This window comes from Leopardus geoffroyi, chromosome C1 (assembly GCF_018350155.1).
Source record: "Leopardus geoffroyi isolate Oge1 chromosome C1, O.geoffroyi_Oge1_pat1.0, whole genome shotgun sequence".
In the NCBI taxonomy this organism is placed as follows: Eukaryota; Metazoa; Chordata; class Mammalia; order Carnivora; family Felidae; genus Leopardus; species Leopardus geoffroyi.
In genome coordinates this window covers 106,282,415-106,309,077 of record NC_059328.1, presented here as the reverse complement: position 1 = coordinate 106,309,077, position 26,663 = coordinate 106,282,415, and the positions used below count along the sequence as shown (strand labels likewise).

The following is a 26,663-nucleotide window of genomic DNA, read 5'->3' as shown; positions in this document are numbered from 1 at the left end:
TGATGTGAGCTGTAGGCAATTTAAACGAGGACAGCGATACATTTTCAATTTTTCATAAAATATTTACTTTCCTAGAATCCAATTTCTTTTTTAGGCTTGGTCTTTTATCTTTTTGGTGCTAGACTTAATTTGCAACACCGCTGCCTCGGCTCATCCCAACCTGGCTGGCAGCCCTTTGCTAAAGAAGTGAGTTTGGCATTCACAGCAGGAAAACTTCAGGGCCCCAGGCAAGGTTGGAGGAGAAAGCCTGCTTCTCTTCCTGTGGGCCTCCCCGCCCCCCAGCCCCCTACGTGGCCACCTGCCCAGGTGCTCAAGGCCCTGCTGCTGCCCTCTGGTGGCCGCAACCTAGGGTGCGGCGGGACCTCCCCTTGGCAAACAAAAAATCCTCTAATTTTCAGGTTAGCCAGCTGAGTAAATATGCTCTGAAGGCATTCCCCACGAGACCCAGGTCATTTAAAAAAAAATTTTTAATGCTTATTTTTGAGAGAGCATGTGTGCCCACGCTGAGTGCGGGAGGGGCAGGGAGAGAAGGAGACAGAGATTCTGAAGCAAGCTCTGGGCTGTCAGTGCAAAGGTGGCCGTAGGGCTCGAACCCATGAACGGGGAGACCATGACCTGAGCTGGAGTCAGATGCTCAACCAACTGAGCCATCCAAGCACCCCAGACTCATGTCATTTTAGAGCTGGAAGGGACCCTAGTCCAGCCACCAGTTTTTATGTTTTTTTTTTTAAGAGAAGGACCCTCAAAATGAGAGAGATTCCATCATTTAGCCAAAGACACATCCTAGTGAGAAAAGTAGCTTGGAATGGGACCTCCATCCTCACTGGAAGACAAGGAGGGAAGAGGAAGTTTTAGACACAATGATACTGAAGAGTTGCAGACTTGGGGAGCCAGATGTGCAGAGAAATCTGGTGGGCTTCTCTCCACCTGTCAGCAACCCCCTCCCCATCTGCTGCTCCCCAAGGAAAGCTGCTTTGTAAGCGCACATAGGCCTTGGATAAGGACCATCTCCTCCTTTTTGGAGCACTTTCTTATACCTAGGACACAGCATTCTGGTGTAGGAGATCTAGATTCTTGTTTTGTTTTTTTTTTTTTTTAAATGTTTATTTTTGAGAGAGAGAGTGAGAGCGAGTGGAGGAGGGGCAGAGAGAGAGGGAGACCCAGAATCTGAAACAGGCTCCAGGTTCCGAGCTGTCAGCACAGAGCCCGACGCGGGGCTCAAACCCACAGACCACAAGATCATGACCTGAGCGGAGGCCCAACCGACTGAGCCACCCAGGCACCCCCTGGAGATCTAGATTCTTGTCCAAGCTTCCACCTTGAGTCACTCACCCCCTCACCCCCACCTTTGGGCCTCGACTTCCTTACTTGTAAAGTGAGGAAGTGCTATGCCTTCTGTGGTTTCTTTTAGCAGTGCTAGTTTATGATTGTCTGTTTGCCTCTTGGCCCAAAATATCTGGTGGGACTAACGTACTGGGAGCGACTTGAGGGCAGAGTCTGTATCTCTGTTCATCCCCAAAGCTTAACTCTATACTTTTGACATATTAGATGCTCAAAAATATTTGCTAACAATAATTAGCATATTCAGTACCTGCTGTGTACCAGACACATTACACGTGATCCTTCCATATGGCCTTGTGCTGACCACCGCCACACCTGTGAGGTTATAAAGCACCACACTAAGCACAAGAGCCATGGGATCAGATCACCTATGACCACCTCCTGGTTCTACACTTCCTATCTATGCATCCTTACTCTCCGTGTATCCATTTCCTCATCTGTAAAGTGGGATTTAAATGGCAGTGCACACTGTAAGCACTCAGCAAATGTTATTAGGTAGACGTTATCATCTTGATTTTATGGATGAGTAACCTAAAGCTAGGAGACGTTAAATAACTTTTCCAAGCCAGCATGGCCAATAAGTGACAGATCTAAGATTATAAGCAAGACCCAAAGCCCATGCTGAGTGTAGGCTCCATGCTACACTAGTTGCCTCTGACTAACCCAACATAAGAACAAATGAATGAATGAAATTATTCATTGTTGGTGGCAGTGCTAATAGTTGGTACTTGACTTTTCCATGGGGACTATTCCATGAGGACATGAGTATTAGTATTCAGGATGTGCCTCCTCCTTACTCCCTGGAAACAACTAAGACAGAAGATGAAAACAATTTAACAAAACAAAACAACAGTAAAGGGCTCTCTTCAGCACAGAGGCAAATACGGGTTTCTTCTAAAGCAGTGAGGACTTCGTGAGCATGTACTATGTGGCAGTGGTAGGACCAGGCATTGTGGGGACTGGAGATACCTCTGACCTTTAAAAGCCTGCAGTCTAGTTGGGGAAACAAACCCAAGTCTGGATTATAATTTGTTTCTAATGTTCATTTATTTTTGAGAGAAACAAAGACAGAATGCAAGTGGGTTATGGGCAGAGAGGGAGACACAGAATCTGAAGCCGGCTCCAGGCTCTGAGCTGTCAGCACAGAGCTGGATGCGAGCTCAAACTCACGAGCCATGAGATCATGACCTGAGCCGACGTCGGACACTCAACTGACTGAGCCACCCAGGCACCTTGCAAAGTCTGGATTATAATGTTTATGCCCCAAAATGGGGTAATACAGATTATTTGTGTTGAGTTCAGAAAGGGAACACACAGCCCAGTCTTGAGAATTCTGGGAAGCCCTCCTGGAAGGCTTGAAGCATGAGTGACTTTCCTTGATGTTATCTTTGATTCCTTTCTATGTCCTGTGTTCAGTTGGTCAGTCACCAAGACATAACCCTTCTTTCCAAACTGATTCATACCAGTCCCTTACTTTTCGGTTCCGTGGCCACTACCCCAGGTCAGTTTCTCATTACTTCATGTCTGGAGGTGCCCTAACAGTCAGCTAACCTGTCTCTTTGCTGCCAGCCTTTACCTTTTCAATCTGCATCATCCACCTCTTTGGGATTAGCCTTCATTCCAACTTCCCTTTAACCAGTATTTTTTGAGCATCTACTGGGCCAGGTACCACTCCTCTATGCACTAGGGATTTGGTGTTGAACCAGACACACAAGAAGATCCCTGCCCCCCAAGAACCTACATGCTAGTTTAAAAAAAAAAAAAAAAAAAAAAACTCCATTGGAGAACTGTTGCTGTCAAGATTAGAGTCCACCAGACCCACCCTATTTCCCCCTGCCTCCCCTCCCCACTACTTTCCAGGAGGACTTTTCAGCTGCACTCACCAACCCCCACACAGGCTGATTATTTCCACCTCGGGCTTTCTTCTCGCCCTTTCTCCTGGGCCTGCTTCTAACCCCATATACTGCCCCACCTCTTCTCTCACAGCACTACTCACCTCTCTCAGGTGAGCATCCACGTGTTGTTTTCCCCCCACCCACCTGACAAGACTGTAAGTTTCTGGAGGCCACAGTTCTGTTCTGGATTTGTCCGTTCTGATCTCCCTTAGCACCTGGCACAGTGCAGTGCAAATAATAGGGTTTTTTTTTCTTCCTCCTCCTCTTCTTCCTTTTTAATTCCTAACAGTAAAAACTGACATCTATAAAGCACTTTACAAAGTGTTTTCATGTAGGGTGCCTGGGTGGCTCAGTCGGTTAAGCGTCCAACTTCGGCTCAGGTCATGATCAGGTTTGTGAGTTCGAGCCCCGTGTCATGCTCTGGGCTGACAGCTCAGAGCCTGGAGCCTGCTTCAGATTCTGCGTCTCCCTCTGTCTGCTCCTCCACTGCTTGCACTCTGTCTCTCGCATTGTCTCAAAAATAAATAAACATTAAAAAAAAGTGTTTTCATGTACATTTTCTATAAACTGCACAATATCATTGTATCAATTATCAGTCAACATCAAATGGGTTACTAGGTCAAAAGAGAAAGGCATTCTAGGTGACGGAAATAACACCAACAGATGTACAAGGACAGGAATGGTCCCAGCCTGAGCAGAAGGCAGTATGGGAAGCAGCCTTGCTGGAGAGAAAAGAACAAACACATAGGAAACTTGGAAAATGAAGGGTCAAGGTAACAAAAACCAAACAAAAACAAATCACACGGCACTAGCACGGTAAGTGGTTCAGAGTATTTATTTCTAGTCTTTTTAGAAACATTTTTTTTCTTTTGCAAAGCTGTAGGAAGCGTCCATATAATTTTGTGTCCTACTTTTTGTCACTTAACATTCTAAGCACTGCTCCCTGATGTGACATCGTCTTCGTAAAGGCCATTTGTAGTGAATGCATAACGTTCCAGGGTAGCTGTGTCCTCACGTCCTTAACCTGTCACTGCTGTTGGACGTGTCGTTTCCCGTTTAACACTGTTACGAGAAGCACCGCAACACAACTCTTGTGCAGAGAGAAGAAATAGAATGAGTCGTCTTTAGTGACACCCCAAAGTACCCTATGAGCACTCACCTGAGCTTTTGGTCACCTGAGCCGTAAAGGACTGATCCTTTATTGCTTAAGCCAGTTGAACTTGCAACCCGTATTGTCATTCCACCCACCATGCTGGTCTAGCTCACTGCTGTCACCAACCCGAATCCCCGGTCCAAGGCTCCGTGCCTTACACACAGTAGGAGCTTAATAAATACACATATGGGGGCATCTGGGTGGTTCAAACAACCGACTCTTGATTTCAGTTCAGGTCATTGTGAATTCAAGTCCTAGGCCTGACAGCGCAGAGCCTGCTTGGGATTCTCTCTCTCCCTCTCACTCTGCCCCTCCCCTGCTCTCTCTCTCAAAATAAATAAATAAGCATTTAAAAATACATACATACGGGGGCGCCTGGGTGGCTCAGTCGGTTAAGCAACCAACTTCAGCTCAGGTCACCGTCTCACGGTTCGTGAGTTCAAGCCCTGCATCGGGCTCTTTGCTGTCAGTACAGAGCCTGCTTCAGATACTCTGTCTCCCTCCCTCTCCTCCCCTGCCCACGTTCTCTCTCTTTCTCAAAAATAAAAAATTTTGGGGGGTGCCTGGGTGGCTCAGCCTGGGTGGTTGAGTGACCAACTTTGGCTAAGGTCATGGTCTCATGGTTTGTGGGTTCGGGCTCTGCCTCGGGCTCTGTGCTGACAGCTCAGAGCCTGGAGCCTGCTTCAGATTCTGTGTCTTCCTTTCTCTCTGCCCCTCCCTCTGCTTGCAATCTGCCTCTCTCTCTCTCAAAAATAAATAAACATCAACAAATAAATAACATTTTAAGTTTTACATTTCTGTGAATTAAATTTTTTGAGGTACAACTGACATATTCTTTCATGACCTATAGTACTAAAATTCTAAATTGATCTCTCAGAGTTGATATTAAATTATATTTTTTCTACTTTTTTTTTTTTTTAATTTACATCCAAATTAGCATATAGTGCAACAATGATTTCAGGAGTAGATTCCTTAGTGCCCCTTACCCATTTAGCCCATCCCCCCTCCCACACCCCTTCCAGTGACCCTCTGTTTGTTCTCCATATTTATGAGTCTCTTATGTTTTGTCCCCCTCCCTGTTTTTATATCCTTTTTGTTTCCCTTCCCTTATGTTCATCTGTTTCATCTTTTCAAGTCTTCATATGAGTGAAGTCATATGATATTTGTCTTTCTCTAATTTCGCTTAGCATAATACCCTTCAGTTCTATCCATGTAGTTGCAAATGGTTCTAGTTTTTCTGAAGTCAACTTATGATTTTTAATTCACTTGGAATTTAATTTAGGTGTACTGTTTAAGGATAGAATCCTTCCACCCCAAATTTTAACCAGCCATTCAAATGCCTTTCTCCCCATAGTCCTTTTTTTTTTTTTGGGTGGGGGGTGGGGGGAGAGGGGAGAGTGGCAGAGGGAGAGAAAGAGAGAGAATCTTAAATTTTTTAAAAGATGTTTATTTGTCTTTGAGAGATAAAGACAGAGTGTGAGCGTGGGAGGGGCAGAGAGAGAGGGAGACACCGAATCTGAAGCAGGCTCCAGGCTCTGAGCTGTCGGCACAGAGCCCAACCAGGGGCTCGAACTCACGAACCACGATATCATGACCTGAGCCGAAGTCAGATGCTCAACTGACTAAGCCACCCAGGTGCCCCAAGAGTGAGAGAGAGAATCTTAAGCTCCACGCTCAGCATGGAGCCCAACACGGGGCTCAATCCCATGACCCTGGGATTATGACCTGAGCCGAAATCAAGAGTGGGGAGGCTCAATCAACTGAGCCACCCAGGCACCCCTCCCCATTGTCCTTTTTTTAAAAAAAATTTTTTTTAATGTTTATTTATTTTTGAGAGAGACAGAGATGAATGCGAGTGGGTTAGGGGCAGAGGGAGAGGGAGACACAAGATCCAAAGCAGGCTCCAGGCTCTGAGCTGTCAGCACAAGCCTGACGTGGGGCCTGAACCCACAAGCTGTGAGATCATGACCTGAGCCAAGGATGCTCAACCGACTGAGCCACCCAGGTGCTCCCCGCCCCCACATTGTCCTTTTTAAATGCTAAATAAAATTGGGTCTGTTTTCACCTAGCCAGTCTGCTAAACTGATGTACAAGCTGTATCATGATTTACTATCTGCCAAGGCTAATCCTCCTCCCAATCAAGCACTGTCTTCAATGTTTTCTTTACTATCTCCCCTGTTTACTCTTCCAGATAAATTTTAAAATAATTATATCCAATTCTAAAAGGACTCTATTGGGATTTGCACTGTGATTACACAAAGCCCAAAATTAAATTAAGAAAGAATTGACATCTTTACAGTTTTACTTTTGCCATCTGGGGAGGTTTTTCTTCATTGACTTTTCCTGTATTTCTCCACAAAATTTGGTCATTGTCCTCACGTCGATCATTGACATTTCCAAATAAGGTGATTCCTAGGTATATTATATTTCAGGGTGTTTTCCAAACAGGCTATTACCGGTGTCTGCGGGGAAACTTGCCGACTGGACCCAACAATCCGGTCGACTCTCTCCTTGTCAATGCATTCTTTCTGTTCCTTGGCTGTCTCCCCCCAAAGCCACCCACAGATTTGAGCTCTGTCCTTTGGGGCCAGATGGAGAACTGCCCCTCCTCCCATGGAACACATGTTCATCTCTGGAGACTGTCCTGTTTCCCATCAGCCAGTTTTTTTTTTGTTTGTTTGTTTTTTGTTTTGTTTTGTTTTGTTTTGTTTTGTTTTGTTTGGTCCTGCTGAATAACCCCAGCTGGTAGGATGAAACTAGTATTGGGGAAAGATTCCAATGATGGTGGTAAGGAGGATGGGCTTGGGGTAGATTAGACTATAAGGTAGGGGAGCAGCAGGCACTGGCTTCTGCAGCAATCCAGACTTCAAGACTGGCTGAGACAAGGTTGTGGACACAGAAGGGGAAAGTCTGAGGGATTTTTCACATGAGGAAACATCAGGACATGTTGGCCACTGGACACAAGAGACAAATGGAAAGAAGGGTCAAGATGGCTTTAAAGTCTCTAGCCTGAATCACTGAAGAGAGGGACTCTCTTTACAAAGAGAAAGTGAATAGGGGAGAGATTTTGGAAGGGAGTCTATTTCTGTCCTCCTGACCCTGAGATTACAATATATCCAAGGAAAGAGGTCTGTCCTATATACCAGTTGTGAGATGTGTGTGTATATATATGTATATATACACACACATACATATATACATACACACACACACATACTCACAGTTCCTGGCACAGAGCTCCTAAAACGCTTATAGTGTCCTAAGTGATAAGAGCATTGGAACATTTCTTGTTCTAAAATTTGTCTTGGGCCCTGGTTCCTAATGCAGAGCTCCTGAAACCTTTGGGAATTCCTAAGTGATGAGAGCATCAGGAACATCTTTGGTCCTAGTGAGGCAACTCTGGGCAGGCCCCTGGATGAGGCGAGAGCCTGGAAATGGAGTTAAGAATTGACCGTGCCTATGTGGGAAAGCCTCCATGAAATCTCACCAGCATGGGGTTCCACGAGCTCCCAGGCTGGCAGACGCATGCACACCCGGAGGGTGATGCACCCCAGCTCCATGGGGACAGACGCTTCTGCAGTCAGGACCTTCCCAGACCTCACCCTAGGTATCTCTTCATCATCTGCATCCTTTATCATGTCCTGTAATCAACTGGTAAACTTAAATGTTTCCCTGAGTTCTGTGATCCACTCTAGCAAATTAATCAAAGCCAAGGAAAGGGTTGTGGGAACCTCCAATTTGTATCCAAGTCAGACAGAAGTCGTGGGAGCCTGGGGGCCTGCTACTTGTGATTGGCATCTGAAGTTAGGGGCAGGCTTGTGGACGGAGCTTTTACCCTGAGGGATCTGACGCAATCTCCAGGCAGGTGGTGTCAGAAGGGAGTTAAATTGCAGGACACCCAGCTGGTGTCCTCAGTGGCTTGGTGTGGGGAAAATCTCACACTTTTGGTGACCAGTAGCATCAGAAGTGAGGTGTCCTGTTTGAGCAGTAGAGTGGAAAGACAGATGGAAAACTGAGTTGTTTCTAAACAGCAGTGTTTTTCAAATTTGTCCCCCCACAACAGTATGTTTTACGTAGGCCAACTCACACAAACAGAGAGAGACACAGTGCCCAGAATACCAATGACAGGAAGGAAAGGCCTAGGCATGTAAGCAGCACTGAATGGGTAGATAAGTGGTGAGCATTGGTTTTTCACCCCTCCGCTGGCTGAGATCCTGTGGTCTATGATTTGGCAACCAACCCCTTGTCAGGAAATTAATTATCCTGTCACCATCTAGCCTCAGTCCCATGTCCCAGAAGGCTCCAGGGGAAGACAGATTCCAGTAGAAAGGCCACACACATTTTAGAGTTCAAAAAAGTCTCACCGCCAACCTGCAGAGCGCGTGGAGCTAGAAATGACTCACCTGTAAAAAAACATCTCCTTTGTCCTTAGCCTGGAGGAAGAGGGTCTAGAGAATATTTAGGTCTCCAACTTTGAGTTTCAAGGCCATGGTGCTTAGAACTGGGGCAGGGAAGCGAGGACACAATTTCTCCTTATAAAGCCAGAGTGCTAAATCGAAGCATGGAAAAGAGGCCAAGGGCTCTGGGCTAACATCTGCTGTTGGGTCAGAGCCTGAACAAGCTCAGACCCAAGCCCCGGCACGTGTGGCTCTGAGGGATGAGGGAGCCCAGGGGACTAGTAGAGGCCCCACACAAAACAGCAATACATACTGAAGAGTTCACTGAAGAGGAAAAGCTGTTTTGGAACCCCAAGGGACATTGCCCTCCTCAGTCAAATTAAGTTGCTTTAAGCCATATCATAGCAGAGCATCTTTCCAGGGTAAATCTTAGAACATTTCATAGTGAAAGATTCAATTTTTTAAAAAATGTTTATTATTTATTCTTGAGAGAGAGAATGAGATGGAGTGCAAGCAGGGGAGGGGGAGAGAGAGAGGGAGACACAGAATCCGAAGCAGGCTCCAGGCTCTGAGCTGTCTGTCAGCACAGAGCCCGACACATGGCTCGAACTCAAGAACTACGAGATCATGACCTGAGCTGAAGTCGGACACTCAACCGACTGAGCCACCCAGGCACCCCAAAAGATTTAAAAGATTAAATAGAGATGAAAATGTGCCAATCAACTTTGCGCTTTAGAAATTTAGTTTTAGGGGTGTGTGGGTTGCTCATCAGTTAAGTGTCCAACTCCTGATTTCGGCTCAGGTCAGTGATCTCAAGGTTCTTGAGTTTGAGCTCCCCATTAGGCTCTGCTCTGACATCATGGAGCCTGCTCAGGATTCTGTCTCCCTCCTTCTCCAAGTAAACTTAAAAAACAAACTTCATGAAAAAAAAAAAGAAATTCAGTTATTAAAGTTGCCGTGGGCAGGGGGATGGGGGAAATACGTGATGGGGATTAAGGAGGGCACTTGTTCTGATGAGTACCTGGTGATGTATAGAAGTGTTGAATCACTGTATTGTACACTGAAAACTATTATTATGTTGTATGTTAACTGGAATTTCAATAAAACTATAACTAACTAAATATTTAAAGAGTTGCCATGCACCTCGTGGTTGAAATACCATGTCCCTCTCAGACTTTTCTGTTTGCATTAGGGGACACGTGAAGAGACGCAGGAACAGTGGCCCTTTTCGGGAGGCAAGGAGTGCTTCTACGACCTTCCTTTCCCACGTTGGGGCCAGGCCGACGCTGCAGGTCTGTAGGGAGCTGGCTGCCGCTGGCTGCGTGTCCAGGCGGCTCTTAGCACCCAGCTCAAAGAAACAGGCCTTTGTGGCAAAGGTCCCGGGCAGGCAGACTCCATCTTCCCTCCACAAAACATTCAAGCAGGACAGAGCTGCCTTACAAGTGACATAACAGGCAGAAATCAGGAGCAGCTTGTTCACCACGCCCTACTTCAGGCTCCAGTCCCTGCTTTCCACTGAAAAGGTCGCCAAGATAGAAACGACATTTCCCTCCACTACTTCCTCTTCCCATAGACCCTCCTTAGTCTTTGGAACAAGCCCCTGCTCCTTTCAGAGATGATACCACTAGACCGTGGCAAATACACAGCAGGGGCACGTTTCTGCCCTGGTTCTAGTCTCCAGACCACTTCATTATCTCCAACCCAAGTCTCCGCTCATCCCACCAAGCCTTCGAGGCCTGGGTTGAGAGCCTCCCTTTCCTGTATGGCAGTACACTCACTCCTGCCTTCCAGCCTTGCGAGTCTTGGCACCATAAGCAGCCCCACCCTGCTTCTACCCTCTTCATATGCTGTGAACAAGCACAGTCTAGCTATACCCATGCCAAGCAAGGCTGCCAAAGATAGACGAGAGCCCTGGGCTGCCAGAAGACAAACCCAGGTCTGGAATGGAAGGCTTCCAACGCATTCTGAAACCTGGAGTGTGAATTAGCTGACGAGCAAAAAGGGGAAGGACAGTCCGAAGAAAAAAAATTTCCATTCTTTCCATTAAAGGAGAAAGGAAAGCTAGAAGGAAGTGGCCAGGGATAAAGGGGGCTGTATTTCCAGTTTTTTTGGTCTAGAAAAGATTCATGTAAATTTAGCTATGCCCCGGGGAGGGGTGGGGTGGGGTGGGGGTGGGGGTGGGGGTTGTACATTCAACGGCATTCTTAGCATAAAGGAAAAAAAAAAAAAAAAAAAAAGATCACCGCACTAATTGAATGAGAGAGAGCCCAGAGCAAGCCAGAAAGGAGACCCTTGAACAGCTGCAGTCAGCATTTCCAGAGTGCCTGCTATTTCTGCAAAGGACCTAGAGTTGCTCCCATTTCCTCCAGTGCTGGTTGGTGAATCTCTAAGTAATGACAGGGCCTCTGCCGTAACCACTTCTTCTCCAGTCAAGGAGGAAACACACTGGCCAAGCTTAGGGGGTCCCACCAGGCCACCACCCCAGACAGGGTCAAAGTTAGGGGCCACCTCCAATAATGAAGACCCAGACCATGAAACGGAGCTGCTTAAGGGGGACATTCTAACTCCTCTGAATGCCACAAAGTCCTTCAGTGTTTGGATTGTCTGCACCACACCTTCCAGATGTGACAGCGGGGTGCCCATCTTTCAGACACTAAAACCATCCTCTTTCTTCCTCCCAGAAAAGTGTTGGGGGGGTTGGCGGGGAACAGACCAGCAGCTCAAAGAGACACATTAACATATTTTATTCAATTCGCCATACAAAGAATATGCCACAGGAAAAAAAACATCAGAACTGGAAGGGCCCTTGGAGTCCATCTGATCTGAGCCCCCTGGTTTTACAAATGAGGAAAGTGAACGCATAACACCTGGACAGCGCTGGTACACCAGCCCAGTCCTGATACACAGAAACACACACAAGTTCAGCCTTCTGGCTTTGAGCCAGCTAGAACCCCAAGACTTGATCCATGTTTATCTTTAATGTTTCTGTGCCCTATAGTACCACATCCTGATACTTATCTCCTTCTTGAGGCTGCAGGAAGAGCCTTAAAATTTGGTGAGGGTCAGGGTCATTCAGAGCCAGGAAAACCGACCAATTGTGGAGCAGAGGGTGCAGAGGGTTTAGGGGAAGAATTTAATCCCTTCCCCCAAAGAGTTCGGATCACCCTTTCTCCCAAACGGCATACACTAAGACTCCAACGCCTCAGGGCAAATTTGTTTGCCTTTCTGAGGTTCAAATCATGTTTCCAGGAAGAAGGGAAAGAAGCAGGTAGAAGAAAAAGAGGAAAAGATTTATTTCTGAAATTAACAAGTCCAGCGGGAACACATTTTTTCCCCAGCGTGGAACAAATCCAAACACCGCAAGAGAAGGCTATAAAACTCTGGTATTAAATCAATTGTGAGATGTAAAGGAAAAACACCAATAACTTAGCAAAATAAATACAACAAGAGTTTCGCTGAGATTGATGTAGCCCAGTGAAAACAGTTTTTAGGCTCCTGAGTCAAGAAGACTGAGGTCTACCTGGCACTGCGTCTTAGGGGAAAACCCTAAGACATGCTGGGAACCTTCCCAGCAGACAGAAGTCACTTGCAACTATCTGTGGCCCTACAGAATCTTTACACTAACAGTTATTCCCGGAATGTACATTTCCTTCTCCCAGGAAGACAAGGCTGGCCAAAGCTGAGGCTCACTGACTCTGCCCAGGCCTTGACAGGTCACCTGTGTCTATCCGTAGGAGGCCCGGGTCAGCAGTGGAACAAGTAGAAAAACAAACAATGTGTTGCTAAGAATGGATCTGTGTTTGCAGAGGGAACTTCATTCCCCCAGGACACCCTCCAATCGCTGTGGACATCTGTGCCTCCAGCTTGTAAGGCTGAGGCAAATCTTGTCACCTCCCCTGACTCTGGGGCAGCTGAACTCCAGTCTACAAGAGAAGGGAGGTTCTGCTACAGAGAAATAATACTACAGGGATAAGGATACTGCCCTGGCCCTTGCCGGCAGGACAGCATCCTCCAAAGGGCTGCAGTGTCCCCAGGAGGTGCTCGTCCTCTGTCCACCCAGCATCCAGGGGTCAGGAGTTTAGAAACAGTGGGACACATGAACCCCAAGCCTCGAGTACAGCCAGGGATCAGTCAGGAAGTCAAAGTTGGGGCTAACGGCCTACAGGGGTGGTGGGCTTCTCCGCAGGCAAGAGGCAGCAGCAACAGCGGCATCTGGCTCCTTCCGCTCATGTTTCCACCACTCGGATAAGAGGCATGGGCTTATTAGGGCTGGGGGCTTGGATATCCTCATGCTGAAAGAAAGTGGGAAACGCTGAGTGCTTCATGTTGCCTGCCCTGCACACAGCCACCCCCCACATTCGCCTCTAGGGTTCCACACTCCAGTGTTGGCTGATCTCTTGGTTCTAATGCCTTGAACCACTGACCGTCAGCACCGTCTAAGAAAAGATGAGGAGAGCAGAAGTACTGCTTGGGGGCGGGGCGATAAGAAAACAAGGAGCAGTTACACAGCTGAGAGGTGGGGACAGCTGTGGTTCTGGTTTTTTTCAAAGTGTGTGATCTTTTTGTGAATCTCTTGGAAACAGAAGTCCCTCTCCCTAGAAGTAATGTACTCATTATACACTCATGACTTTTACAAACAATTTCAGGGGGTCCATTCACATCTAGAGGCTGTTCATGGGCCTCCTTGGGGTTGTGCTATCAGGCTCTCCGCTGATCTGGGTGGAGAATGGCTCTGGTGGAGAACAGGTGAAATTAGAGACCAAGAGCCTAAGATGGATTCACAAAAGCCTCTCCCTGGCCTCAGCACTGTCCTCACTTGCCTCACTTCCTCCCTGGGCCCCACTGCGTGCATGCCCACTCACCTGCCCAGGCTCTCCGTCTTGGCCCAGGTCTGGGTGCTGAAGTTGCCATGACTGACCTGTTTTTCTATCAGGTGTTCCATCCGGTCATGCATCTCTAAATTCTGTAATACGAGTTGTGCAGTCAGCGTTGGCCATTTTCTGCCTTGTCACGTGTGACATTTAACTAGATCATTATGCTCTCCCCACCTGTTTGTGCTACTGTCACAGCCACCCTGACCCTGCGTGCCACTACCGGCGTGCCCTCTCCCCCCTTACCCCCCATTTTCACCACTCCAGATCACCCTCATCCTGCTGTTCTTGATCCTACCTCCCTCCTTCAAGAACTGTGTGCAACACTGATCGTCCCCTGCTGTCCTTCCTATACATTTCCTGTATATCATTTCTTGTAGCCACTTGAGATATTTACTTGCCTTTTGTTGACATGCATTTATATAAGATATTCTTGGGTCTTTGTTTTTTCACTATTGAAGTATAGTTGACACACAAGGCTACCTTAGTTTTAGGTGTAAAACACAGTGACTCCACAACTCTACCCGCTACATTATACTCATCATACAATGTTAATAGTAACACTGACTATACTCCTTATACTATACGGTCTTTTTTTTTTTTTTTTAAACATATTTTATCTCTAAATTTAGAGTGTGAATTCTGGAGATAAACAACCCAGGCTCCCGGTTTTTTTTATATCTCCACTGCAAAGGACCTTCACACAGTGCCTGAAAAGCAATCTTCAGGTAGTCTGCAGGCAGGAAGGGTTCTGAGGAAAGGCGGAAATTAGACTAAGAACTTATGAGAGGATCAAGACCATCACCTTAGGCATGGAGAAGACCCCTCCTACGGAAAGCCCCCTGCTTCACAGCCCAGCTCTGTCAGCTCCTTTGCTCAGCTCATGGCGCGGGGCTCACACCGTGATGACGCGCCCCTCTGGAGTGGGGACAGGTCTTACCGGTGTGACTCCCTGAAGGTTCTCAGAAAACACTCGACTTGGCTGAACTGAACATCAACGGCCATCCCAGATACTCACTTCCGAGCAGGCAGCCAGACAGGATGAAGACCCCTCCAGAATCTCTCCCTCCCTAGGTACAGTCCTGTCTTCAAGAGCCTGCTCCCTTCCCAGGGCTGCTCAGGGCACACACCTCTGCTTCCAGGTAGGCGATTTTCTCCTTGAGCTCCTGGATGGTGCTGTCCTTTGACTGGACCACAGCTTTTGAATTCTGGAGCTGCAAAGATGTGGGGGACCATGGGGCTCATTTTGAAATGACTCAGGACAGGGGTGCCTGGGTGGCTCAGTCGGTTAAGCGGCCGACTTCGGCTCAGGTCATGATCTTGCGGTCCATGAGCTCGAGTCCCGCGTCGGGCTCTGTGCTGACAGCTCAGAGCCTGGAGCCTGTTTCGGATTCTGTGTCTCCCTCTCTCTGACCCTCCCCCATTCATGCTCTGTCTCTGTCTCAAAAATAAATAAACGTTAAAAAAAATTTTTTTTGAAATGACTCAGTACACACTCATCAAACTTCTCCCTGCTACTGGGGAGCCAGTAGAGACATAAGGCAGTCTTTTGCACCTCTCCCATGACTTGCTTAGCTTGCTTTCTTTCTTCCTTCCTTCCTTCCTTCCTTCCTTTCTCTCTCTCTCTCTTTCTTATTTTCTTTCTTAATGTTTATTTTATTTTTGAGAGAGAGAGAGAGAGCACAAGCTGGGGAGGGGCAGAGGGAGAGGGGAACAGAGAATCTGAAGCAGGCTTGGCACTGACAGCAGACAGCCAATGTGGGGCTCGAACTTGTGAACTGCAAGACCATGACCCGAGCTGAAGTCGGACACTTAACCAACTGAGCCACCTAGGCGCCACTTGCTTTTCTATAAAGGCCTCATTTCAGTCAATATTGAGCTCTTGATTATCCCAGGTGTGTGGGTGTGTGTGTGTGTGGGGGGGTGGTGGTGAGGAGAACACCACTCTGATGATCCCAAATCATAAATGGCTCAAAACCCATTCCATTTGATGTTGGGAAATACAAATTACTTATTCATTCAAGAAATATTTGGGAGCGCCTGGGTGACTCAGTCGGTCGAGCCTCTAACTCTGGATTTTAGCTCAGGTCTTGATCTCAGGGCTGTGAGTTCAAGCCCTGTGTTGGGCTCTGTGCTGGGCATGAAGCCTACTTAAAAAAAAAAAAACAATTGTCGAGGCCTTACTGTGTGACAGGCTCTGTCCTAGACACTGGGAAGGAGTAATGAACTAACCAGAAAAATCCTGGCCCTAATGGAGCAGACATGCAGCAAATTCATCCTCCCAGTTAGGGGGTTTTAAGTTCTCAAAACAATTCCACAAAATGGCACATCTTTTTTTTTTTTTTTTTTTTAATTATAACTTTTTTTTAATGTTTATTTATTTTTGAGAGTGACAGAGACAGAATGCAAGTAGGTTGGGGCAGAGAGAGGGAGGCACAGAATCTGAAGCAGGCTGCAAGCTGTCGGCACAGAGCCTGACGTGGAGCTCGAGTGCACGAGCTGTGAGATCATGACATGAGCCGAAGTCGGACGGTCAACAGACTGAGCCACCCAGGCGCCCCGCAAAATGGCACATCCTGACTGTGCTACCCTAAAGCTCAGGTAGGGGAAGGCAGAAAATCTGCCATGAGGTACAAAGGTTGATAATCCACACACAGATACGTGAGTATATTGTGACTTAATTATTCATTTACCAGCACTCTTCAAGGTGTACAAGTGACAATCCTCTTCCTTTTTTCCCCATTGGAAAGCAGAAGGCAAATGACCAAAACCAAAGGGGAAAGATGGGAGAAAAGCGAATCCCAATCATTCAAACCTTGTAATTGGTAGCCGTAAATGTTTTATGGGACATGTAGGAATATAAACCAAGCTCCCCAGGAGAATGAACAGCAAAAGTGTGGATGTGACAGGAAACCGGGGTTGGGTTCCATGTGGTGACCTCCTAAGGGGGCAGCTGAAGCCGCAGAAGACCAGACCCTGCTTACCTGCTCTATCATCTGCCGGACTTTCCGCTGCTGGCTCTTGAGCATATCATCTAAGTGGTGGATCTTCTCCCGCAGGCCGGCCACTTCCTTTTCCAGGTTAGCCGCCCTGGGGATCAAGACCAGGAAGCTGAGGCAGAGGGAAAAGATGCTTTCTCTCTACCCAGGCACAGGGACAACCTCAGGCTTGGGGGCTTCCATGAACTGGGTTCCCTCTGCCCAACTCCCTGGTGCTCTGCCATGAGGACAAGGTGCAGGGACACCTTGGAAGGGCACAGCAGAGGCGCCACTACAGATCAGCTAGGAAGCTCAGCAAGGGGAGGTTACACAGGAAAGCTCCAGACAGCACAACTAGAACCGACAGGTAGATGTCCAGGGAAGTAGTCCTTATGACAACACAGGATGGACTTGCTCAGCATGAAAGCTGCCAGAAAGTGGACTGCCTCAGGTGTGAGGAGCTCCTCATTCCTGGAAAGATTCAGGTGGGAGCTGTATGTTCCTAAATCTCCTGATTCCCAGACATTGCTGTTTCCTCTGCCTCTTCTAAACTGGCCCAAGATCCCCAGAGGTCAGGTGACCGGGCAGGGTGTCTAGGAGTTCAGGCCTCTGAGGGTGGGAGTGGGGTACCATACAATCTGAGCCCCTTCACATCCTCCCTTTGCCTCAAACAATCTGAGCCACCCTCAGCTCTCCAGTGCCCTATTTCTCAGGCTCTTTTTATTGAGAAAATCAGCCTTTATGATGCATAGCTATCGTTGCCATTCCCAAGCCTCTGTTTTGGATTATCTGGGTCTTTTTTGTTTTTCCTGCTGCTTCCTCTCAATTGCCTGCCCACGAGCACCACTGAGAAAGACGGAGTGCTGAGTAATTTAAAACAATTCTATGAAATCAAGCCCAAAGGAGGCTACAATAAAACGTCTGCAATTTTCCATGCCCAGACTAGTAAACCTAGAGGTTATTCCTCCAGGTCAGAAAAGACGATGTCCCCAGCTGACTGAGGGGCCCAAGAAGGCAAGGATCATGTCTTAACAGACATGGAACTCCTTAGAAGGCCTTCCAGGTGATGGCTGTTGAACTTAAAAAGATCTAATTTATACCATGGAGAATAGACCCCATATGCTGATGTTAACTTTGACTTATCATTTGAGATCTTATTTATTAATTGCCAGCAGCATAAAGAGTTTCCAAATTCTTAAATGTCCAGAATGACCCAAACTTTGCCCTGTAGGTTTCAATAGTCTGGGGCCTCTGATCCCCTGTGATCAGAGGGAATTTGTAAAACCCTCTAACTTGGAGTGGAAAGGATCCCAGAGATCCCCTACATGTCGCTGCTGACAGGTGGGTCTCAGTTTGAGCTTCAAGTGACAGGACGTTCAGCATCTCTTCACGAGGCTGCTCATTGTATCTCTCAATGAAATGACGAGTGAGGAAGTTACTTGATTTTACCCTCAAATAATTTACCGTTGTTCTCCGTTCTGGGGGAGGGAACTGTGGCGCCATAATACCACATCTATACCCCGTGTGAAAAGTGGTGGAATAATGTGCCACGGCGAACAGCAGGTGTTTTACCAGCTTACTTGACCTTGGCTCTGACACCATGAAAGCATTTTCTTTAGTTCCTACTCCACAGAAAATGAACTCCCCAGAGATGGCAGCCTCCCAAACAGTATCTCCCTGGGTGGGGCCCCATCCCGAGCAGCCACATGGTGAGTCACGGCTGGAAGATCTGACATCAGCACTAGCTTCCTCCCCAGGTCTGGCCACCATGGGAGCTGCAGGCAGCATGGCCCGCCCTCCTCTCCCTGCACCCCAGCTTCACAGTGAACAAGGGCCCTTACTTTTCTCGTTCTGTTTGGCAGTCAGTGTTCTTGATCTTCAGTTCCTCCAAGGCCGTCTCCCCCTCCCTAACCTTCACCAGTAAGGCCTGATGCTCCTGGACGGGCCAAAGGGAAGAAAATCTAGGATGAGGATGCGAAAGCGGTTTCTGTGTTTGGGGTGAGAGGGGCCCGAGGGCTCGAGCTCAGTCCCTGCCGGGCCTGGACAGCTGCCAAAGAGCAGCAGGCCAAGCTGGTTTGATGGGGTGCCCTCCCCTGTCAGGGATAACCCTTCCCACCCTCAGCACACAGAAACTTCCCAGCCTCACCCAGCTACCCGGACGGAGAGCCCAGCCTTGCGTTATCAGGCCCACCTGCTGGCTCTGGCTACTGGTCCCTGGGAAACCAGGCCCAGCAGCTCCTTCACAACAGTCTTCAAAAGCCCATAAAGGGCAGCTGTACAAGAACCCGACTGAAATGGAAATGGGTTCAGCTCTTGTTAGGGAGGGCTGAGCTGAGCTGAGAGGAAGACCTCTTGTTCCTTAAAGGCGAAAAGGTTCTCGAAGGTATTTGCTGAGGAAACCGTGAAGTGTGCTTTTCTGGAGCTGGTCAGAAAAGGAGACTGCAGCCATCTCAGTGAGTCCCGGGGCCCCCACTCCCCAGCGCGGGAGTCAGGCCCTGAAGGTGAGACTCCCACAGTCACCTCCTGCACGCCCAGCAAGCGCTTCTGGAGCTCTCCAGCCTCTGCCTCCTTCTGCTGCACTCTGTCCTCTGCTCTCTGAAGGGCCACTCGACTCTGTTCTGCTTCTCTCTGGCACTGGCTGAGTGTGACCTAAGACAGGACAGGGATGGGTGAAGGGGGTGGAGGACAACAAGCAAACATGGGTAAAACACCTCAGGAGAGACCCCGGGACCCTGCGCACAGTGAGAGGAGAAGGGAGGCAACTCTCTCTTTCCCATTCGAGATTCTAGGATGACTTGGGAAACTAGCAGGGTATCTCCGTTTCCAGGGCTCACCGGCACAGGACTGATTGGGCACTACTTTAGAGTCACACCTGGAACCCAAAAGCACTTTCTGGATGGAGGACTTCTTCGACACCCCCACCAGTCCTCCAGTGCCACCCAAGCTTAACCCCGTGCCACGGCTTTCCTACAAATGCAAACGCAAAGAACCTGGGGGCGCACACCTTGCACATCCTTCCTTCAGTGTCCCCACTCTTCCTCCCATCAAGCAATCCTGCAGCCTGCATATAAAGGACAATGTGGCACCTAGAAGGGCAACTAGTAAGCACCAGAGAGAACTGCTCTTTAGCACAGATGATAAGCCAGTTTGGGAGGGACAGAGGCAGAATTTGAGAAGGAAAGTAAAGGAAGAACTTGCCTCCCGTCCTCCACATGCCAACTACAGGTCTTAGCTTAGACGCCCTTTCTTCCAGAAGCCTTCACACCCAGGCGAGGGGTCCTTCCCCTGTGTGCCTTTCTTTCTTGTAGCACCGAGTGGATTTGGCCCAGTCACTCGTGTGCACCCCCCAGTGGGCCACTAGCAGGGAACTGGAGCACCATTCCACTTCCAGAGCTCAGCACAGCACCTGGCACACAGTCACTGCTCAATGACATCGTGAGTGGAACTGATATCCATCTGTCCAACCCTCTCCTGTTGCAACTGAAAGCCAACCGATCTCCCCGGGGTACACAGCTAGGGAATGACGGAGCCAGTGCTAGAACAGTGACTTCATCATCCATTTCAATTCCTCCCAGCTACCCCACACTGACTCCCTAGTCACTTAGTGAAAAAGAATCCCCATAACCTCTCAAAGAGGGAGCCCTGGGGAAACAGAACACTAAAGTAGACAGTTTGTCCGACTCCTCCCAAAGTCAGAATCGGGGAAGAGACATGTGGTGTACGCATCCAAGCCGCACACCAGCCCTGTCCAGAGCAAACCCACTGCAAACCCTGACAGCAAGCTGCTAGTAGAGCAGAAAACCCACGCTTATGGGCACGTTGTATTCACAGTAAGTGGCAATCTTGCCCCTTGCTGATCCCTGGTTCAGAAAAGTAGATTGGAGAGTCGAGTTTACCAGCAAAGATGAGAAAATCCTCCAGATGTCCCATATTAGCCTGGAACAGGCCAGCCCCACAGGCAAGAACATGGAAACAAAACCTCTCCTATCTGTACACAACACTGCACCCAGGCTGATGTGCACTCAGAGCAGGGCATAGAGGGCCAGGCCCTGACCCTCACACTCTGCTGTAGGATCACACTCTCCTCTGCCACATCTGTCCCTGTTGCTCCAGTCAGCACTTCCCTGAAGGTCCCTCTTAGTCGTAAGATGGGGTGCCAACCTACCCCGGTGGTGGGAACAACCCAGGCAGGTGCTATGGACCAAGGGCAGCCCTTTCTAAGAAACTGTGGGCAGGGGGCTACAGCTGTCAGGACCTTCTAGCCTCAGGCTTTTACTCAAGACACTTCTTCATTCAAGCTTTGAAACCCAGAGCTAACAGACCCTTCCATGTATGGCCAAGACCAACAAGTACTTCACAAGGCCTCTCAATGTAGAAATTTCTTTCCAAAATCCACAGTCTGGTCAGCGTTACAGCCTCAACATCCCCTTCCTCCTGTAGCGAATAGCTGGTCACCAAACTGATATATCATCAGCCAAATTACCCAAATTGTGGAATCTGAAATCAATGCAGCAAACTCCTTTACTGCACAGCCACTGTATTCTGAGACCAAACTAATCTCAGTATTACACTAAGTCCCAACTATTTAGGATAGGAAAACTCACTAAATGGATCACTAAGGAAAATATAGGTTATCTTATATTTCTAAAAACCTTCAAAACAGTAAATAGACTTACATATCTTACCTCACTCAATTCACACACCACACTTGTGAAGTATATTCCATGACCCTTTTTACAAAAGTTGGAACCAATACTTAGAGAGGTCAAATTAATGGCTCAAATAATTGATCATCTCTAAAGGCGAGTGATCATTCCCTGTGCTTTCTTCCTCCCCCTCAATATCTCTCTCAAAAATTCTTAGTCCCATGAAAGAGAAGCATTCAGGCTGGGCTTCCTCCTACCACCAGCTCCTGGCATACCTGGGCAGGGCATAATCCTATCATTACATATTTATGATACAGAAATACTTTACATGTGGATGAACAATAGCAGATAATTAACAGATGGTTAATCTTACATAGAAGCCTAGTGTTTGCCCAGTGTACCTCATTTTATACTCAAAGAATTTTCTGTAAAGTATGGAAGACCTCACACACTTTTATTTATTTTTTATTTATTATTATTATATGTTTTTGAGAGACAGCACATGCAGGAGAGGGGCAAAGAGAGAGGGAGAGAGAGAGAGCGAGCACACATAGGAGAGGGGCAAAGAGAGAGAGCGCATGCAGGAGAGGGGCAAAGAGAGAGGGAGAGAGAGAGAGAGAGAGAGAGAGAGAGAGAGAACACACAGGAGAGGGGGAGAGGGGGAGACGGGGAGAGGAGGAGAGAGAGAGAGAGAGAGAGAGAGCGAGCACGCAGGAGAGGGGAAGAGAGAGAGGGAGAGAGAATCTTACACAGGCTCCATGCTCAGCACAGAGCCCGATGCGGGGCTCGATCTCACCACTGTAAGACTATGACCTGAGCCAAAATCAAGAGTTGGATGCTTAATTGGTTGAGCCACCCAGGTGCCCCTTCTCATGCTTTCTGTAGTGGAGGACTTTCACTCTCTACAGACCTTGGTACTTTTTAAATCTTCCATCATAATAATTCAGTATTACTTTTGTAACAATAACTAAGATACTCATTCAAGATCGCAAAGTTCTTCAAAGTAAAGTCAAGACTTGACTTCAAGTCCTCTGACTCCATGGGCACAGATCTTTCTACAACCACACTGCTCCATCCACTCACCCAGTCCACACTTAAGAAGTGCCTACCACCTTACGCCAGGCATTATGCCAGACATGGGAATGCAGGGTAACCTTGACAGCAAAGTCCTTGCCTGCATGGTGCCCAGAGCCCAGTAATTCTTGTTGTGGTATTCAGAGAAATGACTGAGCTTCCTGCTATCCCAAACCAGCACCACCACCCAACTTCACCAGAGAACCAGTGCTGATCTTCAAACTATGGCCTAGCCTTGAATAGCAAAAACTCTAAGTGTCCAGGAATGGGAAAAGCAGACAGGAAAGTGCCCAGGCCTCAAAGCCCAGCCTTTCCAATTGATGGCACCTGGCCAAGAAGACATGAAGTCCGTGCTAAGTCACTGGCATCTGTATCTGGCAGCCCAGCCCTTGGGGCACTTTCTCCCCCAATCCCAAATCTCACCTCAAAAGCCACACGGTCTGACTGGTGCTGCCGCTCGGCCTCCTGCAGCTTGACAAGCAGGTCCCGCACAGTCTTCCTCAGGCTCTCGACATCTTCATTTATATAGGTGTCTGCCTACAGTCAGAACAGGGAAGAGAAGGTGAAGCCACTGTGTTTGTGTAGGAGAAGGTCCCCCACAACACATACTTGGGCCCTCTTGTTCAGACCACCCTCTCATATCACTCAAGGGGACAGCTAGTCTTAGGCACCCAGGAGCGACGAGTTAATCACACAAAAATGCTCTCTCTTCATATTCCAAGGAACTCAACTAGCCTCAAGTCATCTGAGGATTTTAGGACACACTCAATAATTTTTATGCATGTATCAATTCATTAATGGGTATCCTCACATGTGTGCCCTGTTTCCGTGAGACCAGAGCTCTCTGAGAGCAGGGACCACGTTCCCCTTTAGACTACAGCATCCCAAGGCAGGGACAGTGCCACACCCATCACGAGGGGCACTTCCCAAAGGCACATCTTTGTCTTTGCATCTGGCTCAGGGTTATCTGGCTATAGGGTTACTGATGAATGAGCAAAAGCACCCAACGAGTCCAGGAATCTCATTCAATGTGGAAAAAGGTGTCTTCATTAAGGTTACTGTGAGTCTCTCCCCAGACACACCCAGTTGTGGGTTGGTGGTTAGTGCTGAGCTGGCATGTGGGGTCTTGCCCCCACCTCTGCCGCACAGGCACCAGACACTTCAGTTACCAGCTCCCAGCAAGTCTGACAGAAAAATCTCTCCCTGCCTCACATAGTGGGAAGCAGCAACACCTTTAAACCAGAGCACAGAGCTTGCAGCTGGGAGGACGGTGCCAGGGTCCCAGTAGCTGCGCTATCACTGAGTCCAGACCACGCCCCGCCTTACAGGCTGCCTCAAAACCAGGATAATATCCGCTGGGCTTAGAGCTTGTGAGAAGACAGAGTTGAACAAACAGTACCAGGTGTTATTGTAACGCGGTGCCAGAAGCACATTTGCCAAATATGGTAATTCAGGAGAAGGGAAAAAAATCCAAACTGCACATCTAAAGTGAGTAGTTAGGATCATCACAACATGCCAAAACCTAGCCGTGAAGTTACCCAGCCACCTCCCCTCTATCTGTACCTAAGCTGCTGGGCAGGTGAGAACGATTTCAAAGGCTCCTGGAAGCATAACTACTACGTGTTTATTTCAGATGGCGTTCTTAGAAGACTATTTAATGACATGGAAAATTTTCAGTGTGGTATGAACAGAAAAAAGGTAGTTATTAGAACTTGTAGAAGTTAGAAACACACTAGATTTAAGCATAGCAATGTGGATAGACCCCAGGAACATGGTGTTGGCTAAAAAGGGAAAAGATAAAATATAGCACAAATTCATTATGAAAATTGAAAACACACTTATAGGCATACTGAAATCATACATTGAATATATTAGAGTTGGGGAGGGGAGAGGCAAAAACAAAACAAACAGTAAATCCAGTGAGAGGTCTTTACTAGATCAGAGATGATAATGTACCCTGGATTTTAAGAGATTACTTTAAAAATATAAAATCTTTAAAAAAGCAAGAAAGAAAAATACACTGGAACATTGGTACTCAGGTTTAGCTAAATATTAGAATCACTTGAAGGGTTTTTTTTTTCTTTAATTTTTAAGTACTCTCCATACTCAATGTGGGGCTCGAACTCACAACTCTGAGATCAAAAGTTACACGCCCCTACCCACTGAACCAGACAGGCACCCCCTGAAGAGATTTTTAAAGTGCTGCGGACCAGCCCACATCTCAGATCAATTAAATTACAGTCTCTAGGTCTGGCACCAGGCTTGTCTCCTTTAAAACTCCCAAGGCTGGGGCACGTGGGTGGCTCAGTCGGTTAAGGGTCCAACTTTGGCTGAGGTCATGATCTTGCGGTTTGTGAGTTGGAGTGAGCCCTATATCGGGCTCTCTGCTGTCAGCGTGGGGCCAGCTCTGGATCCTCTGTCCCCACCCTCCCAGCCCCTCCTCCACTCATTCATTCTCTCTCTCTCTCAAATTAAATAAATAAACTTAATTAAAAATTTTTTTAAAAGCTTCCAAGCCTATTTCAATCGGTAGTGAAGGCTAAGGGCACTGCTCTAAAGGGATCCACCTACTTCAATCCATTCACAGTGGATCCTTTGAAGGAAAAAGATTGGAGAAGGAGGATTTGGGTTTGTATGTTTCTCCGTTGTTTGAATTTTTACAGCAAATGATACTCTTCTATTTAGTAAGACAGAAAGAACAATAATAAAGATAATAAAGAGATCAGGGAGGACGATACCCTGCCTCCTGGCAAAGACATAGTTACCACTGCTTTCCCCGTTACCTACCTTACTTACCTCAGGTGGGCTGCTATACAGTGTTGTGGGGTTTGGATTTAATCCATTTGGCTTTTCCAGCACCACCTGTTCAAAGAAAAATAAAATCGGTAGTTAACACAGTCCAAACAACGAACTTCGAAACATTAATTTCCTAAGATCTCATTCTTAGGAAAAAAAGAAAGAGGTGGGAAAAGACAGAGAAAGAAGGAAGAAGAGGAGGAAGAGGTGATGGAGAAAGAGGAAGAAGAAAAGGAAAGAAAGAGAAACAGAAGGCAGCAAGGGAAAAAAAAGACTTCAAGTGCTGGGTGGGAAATGGAGAGGAGAGGTAAGGCGTGGAGAATGTGTATGGCCGTGGGGGGGGGGGGGCAGTGCTGAAGGGAGCCCCAGGCTAAAAGCTTTCAGCCCAATGGAAAACATGCAGGCTGACTCCCAGAAGCCCAGGGGATACAAGCAGCTGCCTGCCACCAACAAAGAGTCTGCCTTGCCCCTTGGGGATCCTGACAAGGTTTGACAAAGCATAAAGCAAAAGGTGAAGTGGCTTTTGCTGCAATTCTTTCCAACCCAAAGCCTGATTATTCATCATACGACCGCTGGTCTGTGCAAACAAGGGCCCTGGACTTTGGGGCTGGTCTCTGAGCAGATCAGATTCCTCAGCCACCTGGCAAAGCACCTCCCAGCAGCCAGATGGGAGCTCGGGCGGGGAAAGTCCTACCTTCAGCCACAGCAAAGTGAATTAGGGGGAATCGCCACACAAGCCTAGTAAGGGCTCACGCCAAAGAGGAACCTTGCTGCCACTAGCTACTGAATCCCTGTTTCCCTCAGGGGAACGAGGGCAGGGGCTACTAGAGAAAGACAACTCCCCACCCCCCCCCACCCCCGACTCCAGCCAAGTGCAAGTGAAGGAGATATAACTCTGAATCTAAAGGAGGACAAAGGTGAAATGGAAGAGACTGTTCTCCCCTGAGGACCCTTCCAGCCTCCAATTTTAGAAAAGCTGAAAAGCAGGATCCCAGGCTTATTCGTCCGTCCCAAGAAGTACTCTTCAGTAGGTTCACTATGACATTTACTGGTGACCTTCTGCATCCCAGACACAGGGGTGGGGGTGAACCCTAACCTCAAGGAGCTTCTGATGCCGGGGCAAAGACAGCTACTGACACAAATAATGGACCAGGACCGAGACTTCCAATTCACAGCCCGGGTGTTACCCCAATTACGCAAGACCAACTATGAGAAGTTGATTTACAGGTAACTGTCTGCTTTATAAGATTGTACTCCAAAAATACTGATCCCAGAATCCTTACAGAGAAGAGGTTTTGCCAATAACGGTCATTTTGTTCACATGAATTCCACTTTTATGCAGTGTGTGGGAACAAGTGTACCTTATACCTAGGCTGACCCATGTCAATGCCAGTGCCCATCTGCTGGAGAGCCCCATTAAGGCTGGGAGTGCTCCGAGAAGCCAGCACTGCCTGTACGCCCTCCTTTTCTGGCAGCGGTGGGAGATTCGGCACCCACAGCGTGACCGGCAAA

General features: G+C 47.8%; 1 protein-coding gene across 1 annotated transcript in view; it reads right to left on the bottom strand.

The window, feature by feature from the left end:
• Window positions 1–11,508: 11,508 nt before the first annotated feature.
• The window catches only part of TUFT1 (tuftelin 1), a 42,483-nt gene continuing 27,328 nt past the window's right edge, over window positions 11,509–26,663 (bottom strand). The window contains 9 exon segments of the mRNA XM_045479220.1: window positions 11,509–13,051; window positions 13,054–13,078; window positions 13,649–13,749; window positions 14,788–14,871; window positions 16,642–16,747; window positions 18,477–18,571; window positions 19,156–19,284; window positions 22,779–22,892; window positions 25,152–25,217. Coding sequence (XP_045335176.1) covers window positions 13,013–13,051; window positions 13,054–13,078; window positions 13,649–13,749; window positions 14,788–14,871; window positions 16,642–16,747; window positions 18,477–18,571; window positions 19,156–19,284; window positions 22,779–22,892; window positions 25,152–25,217 — 759 coding nt within the window. The 3' untranslated portion in view covers window positions 11,509–13,012.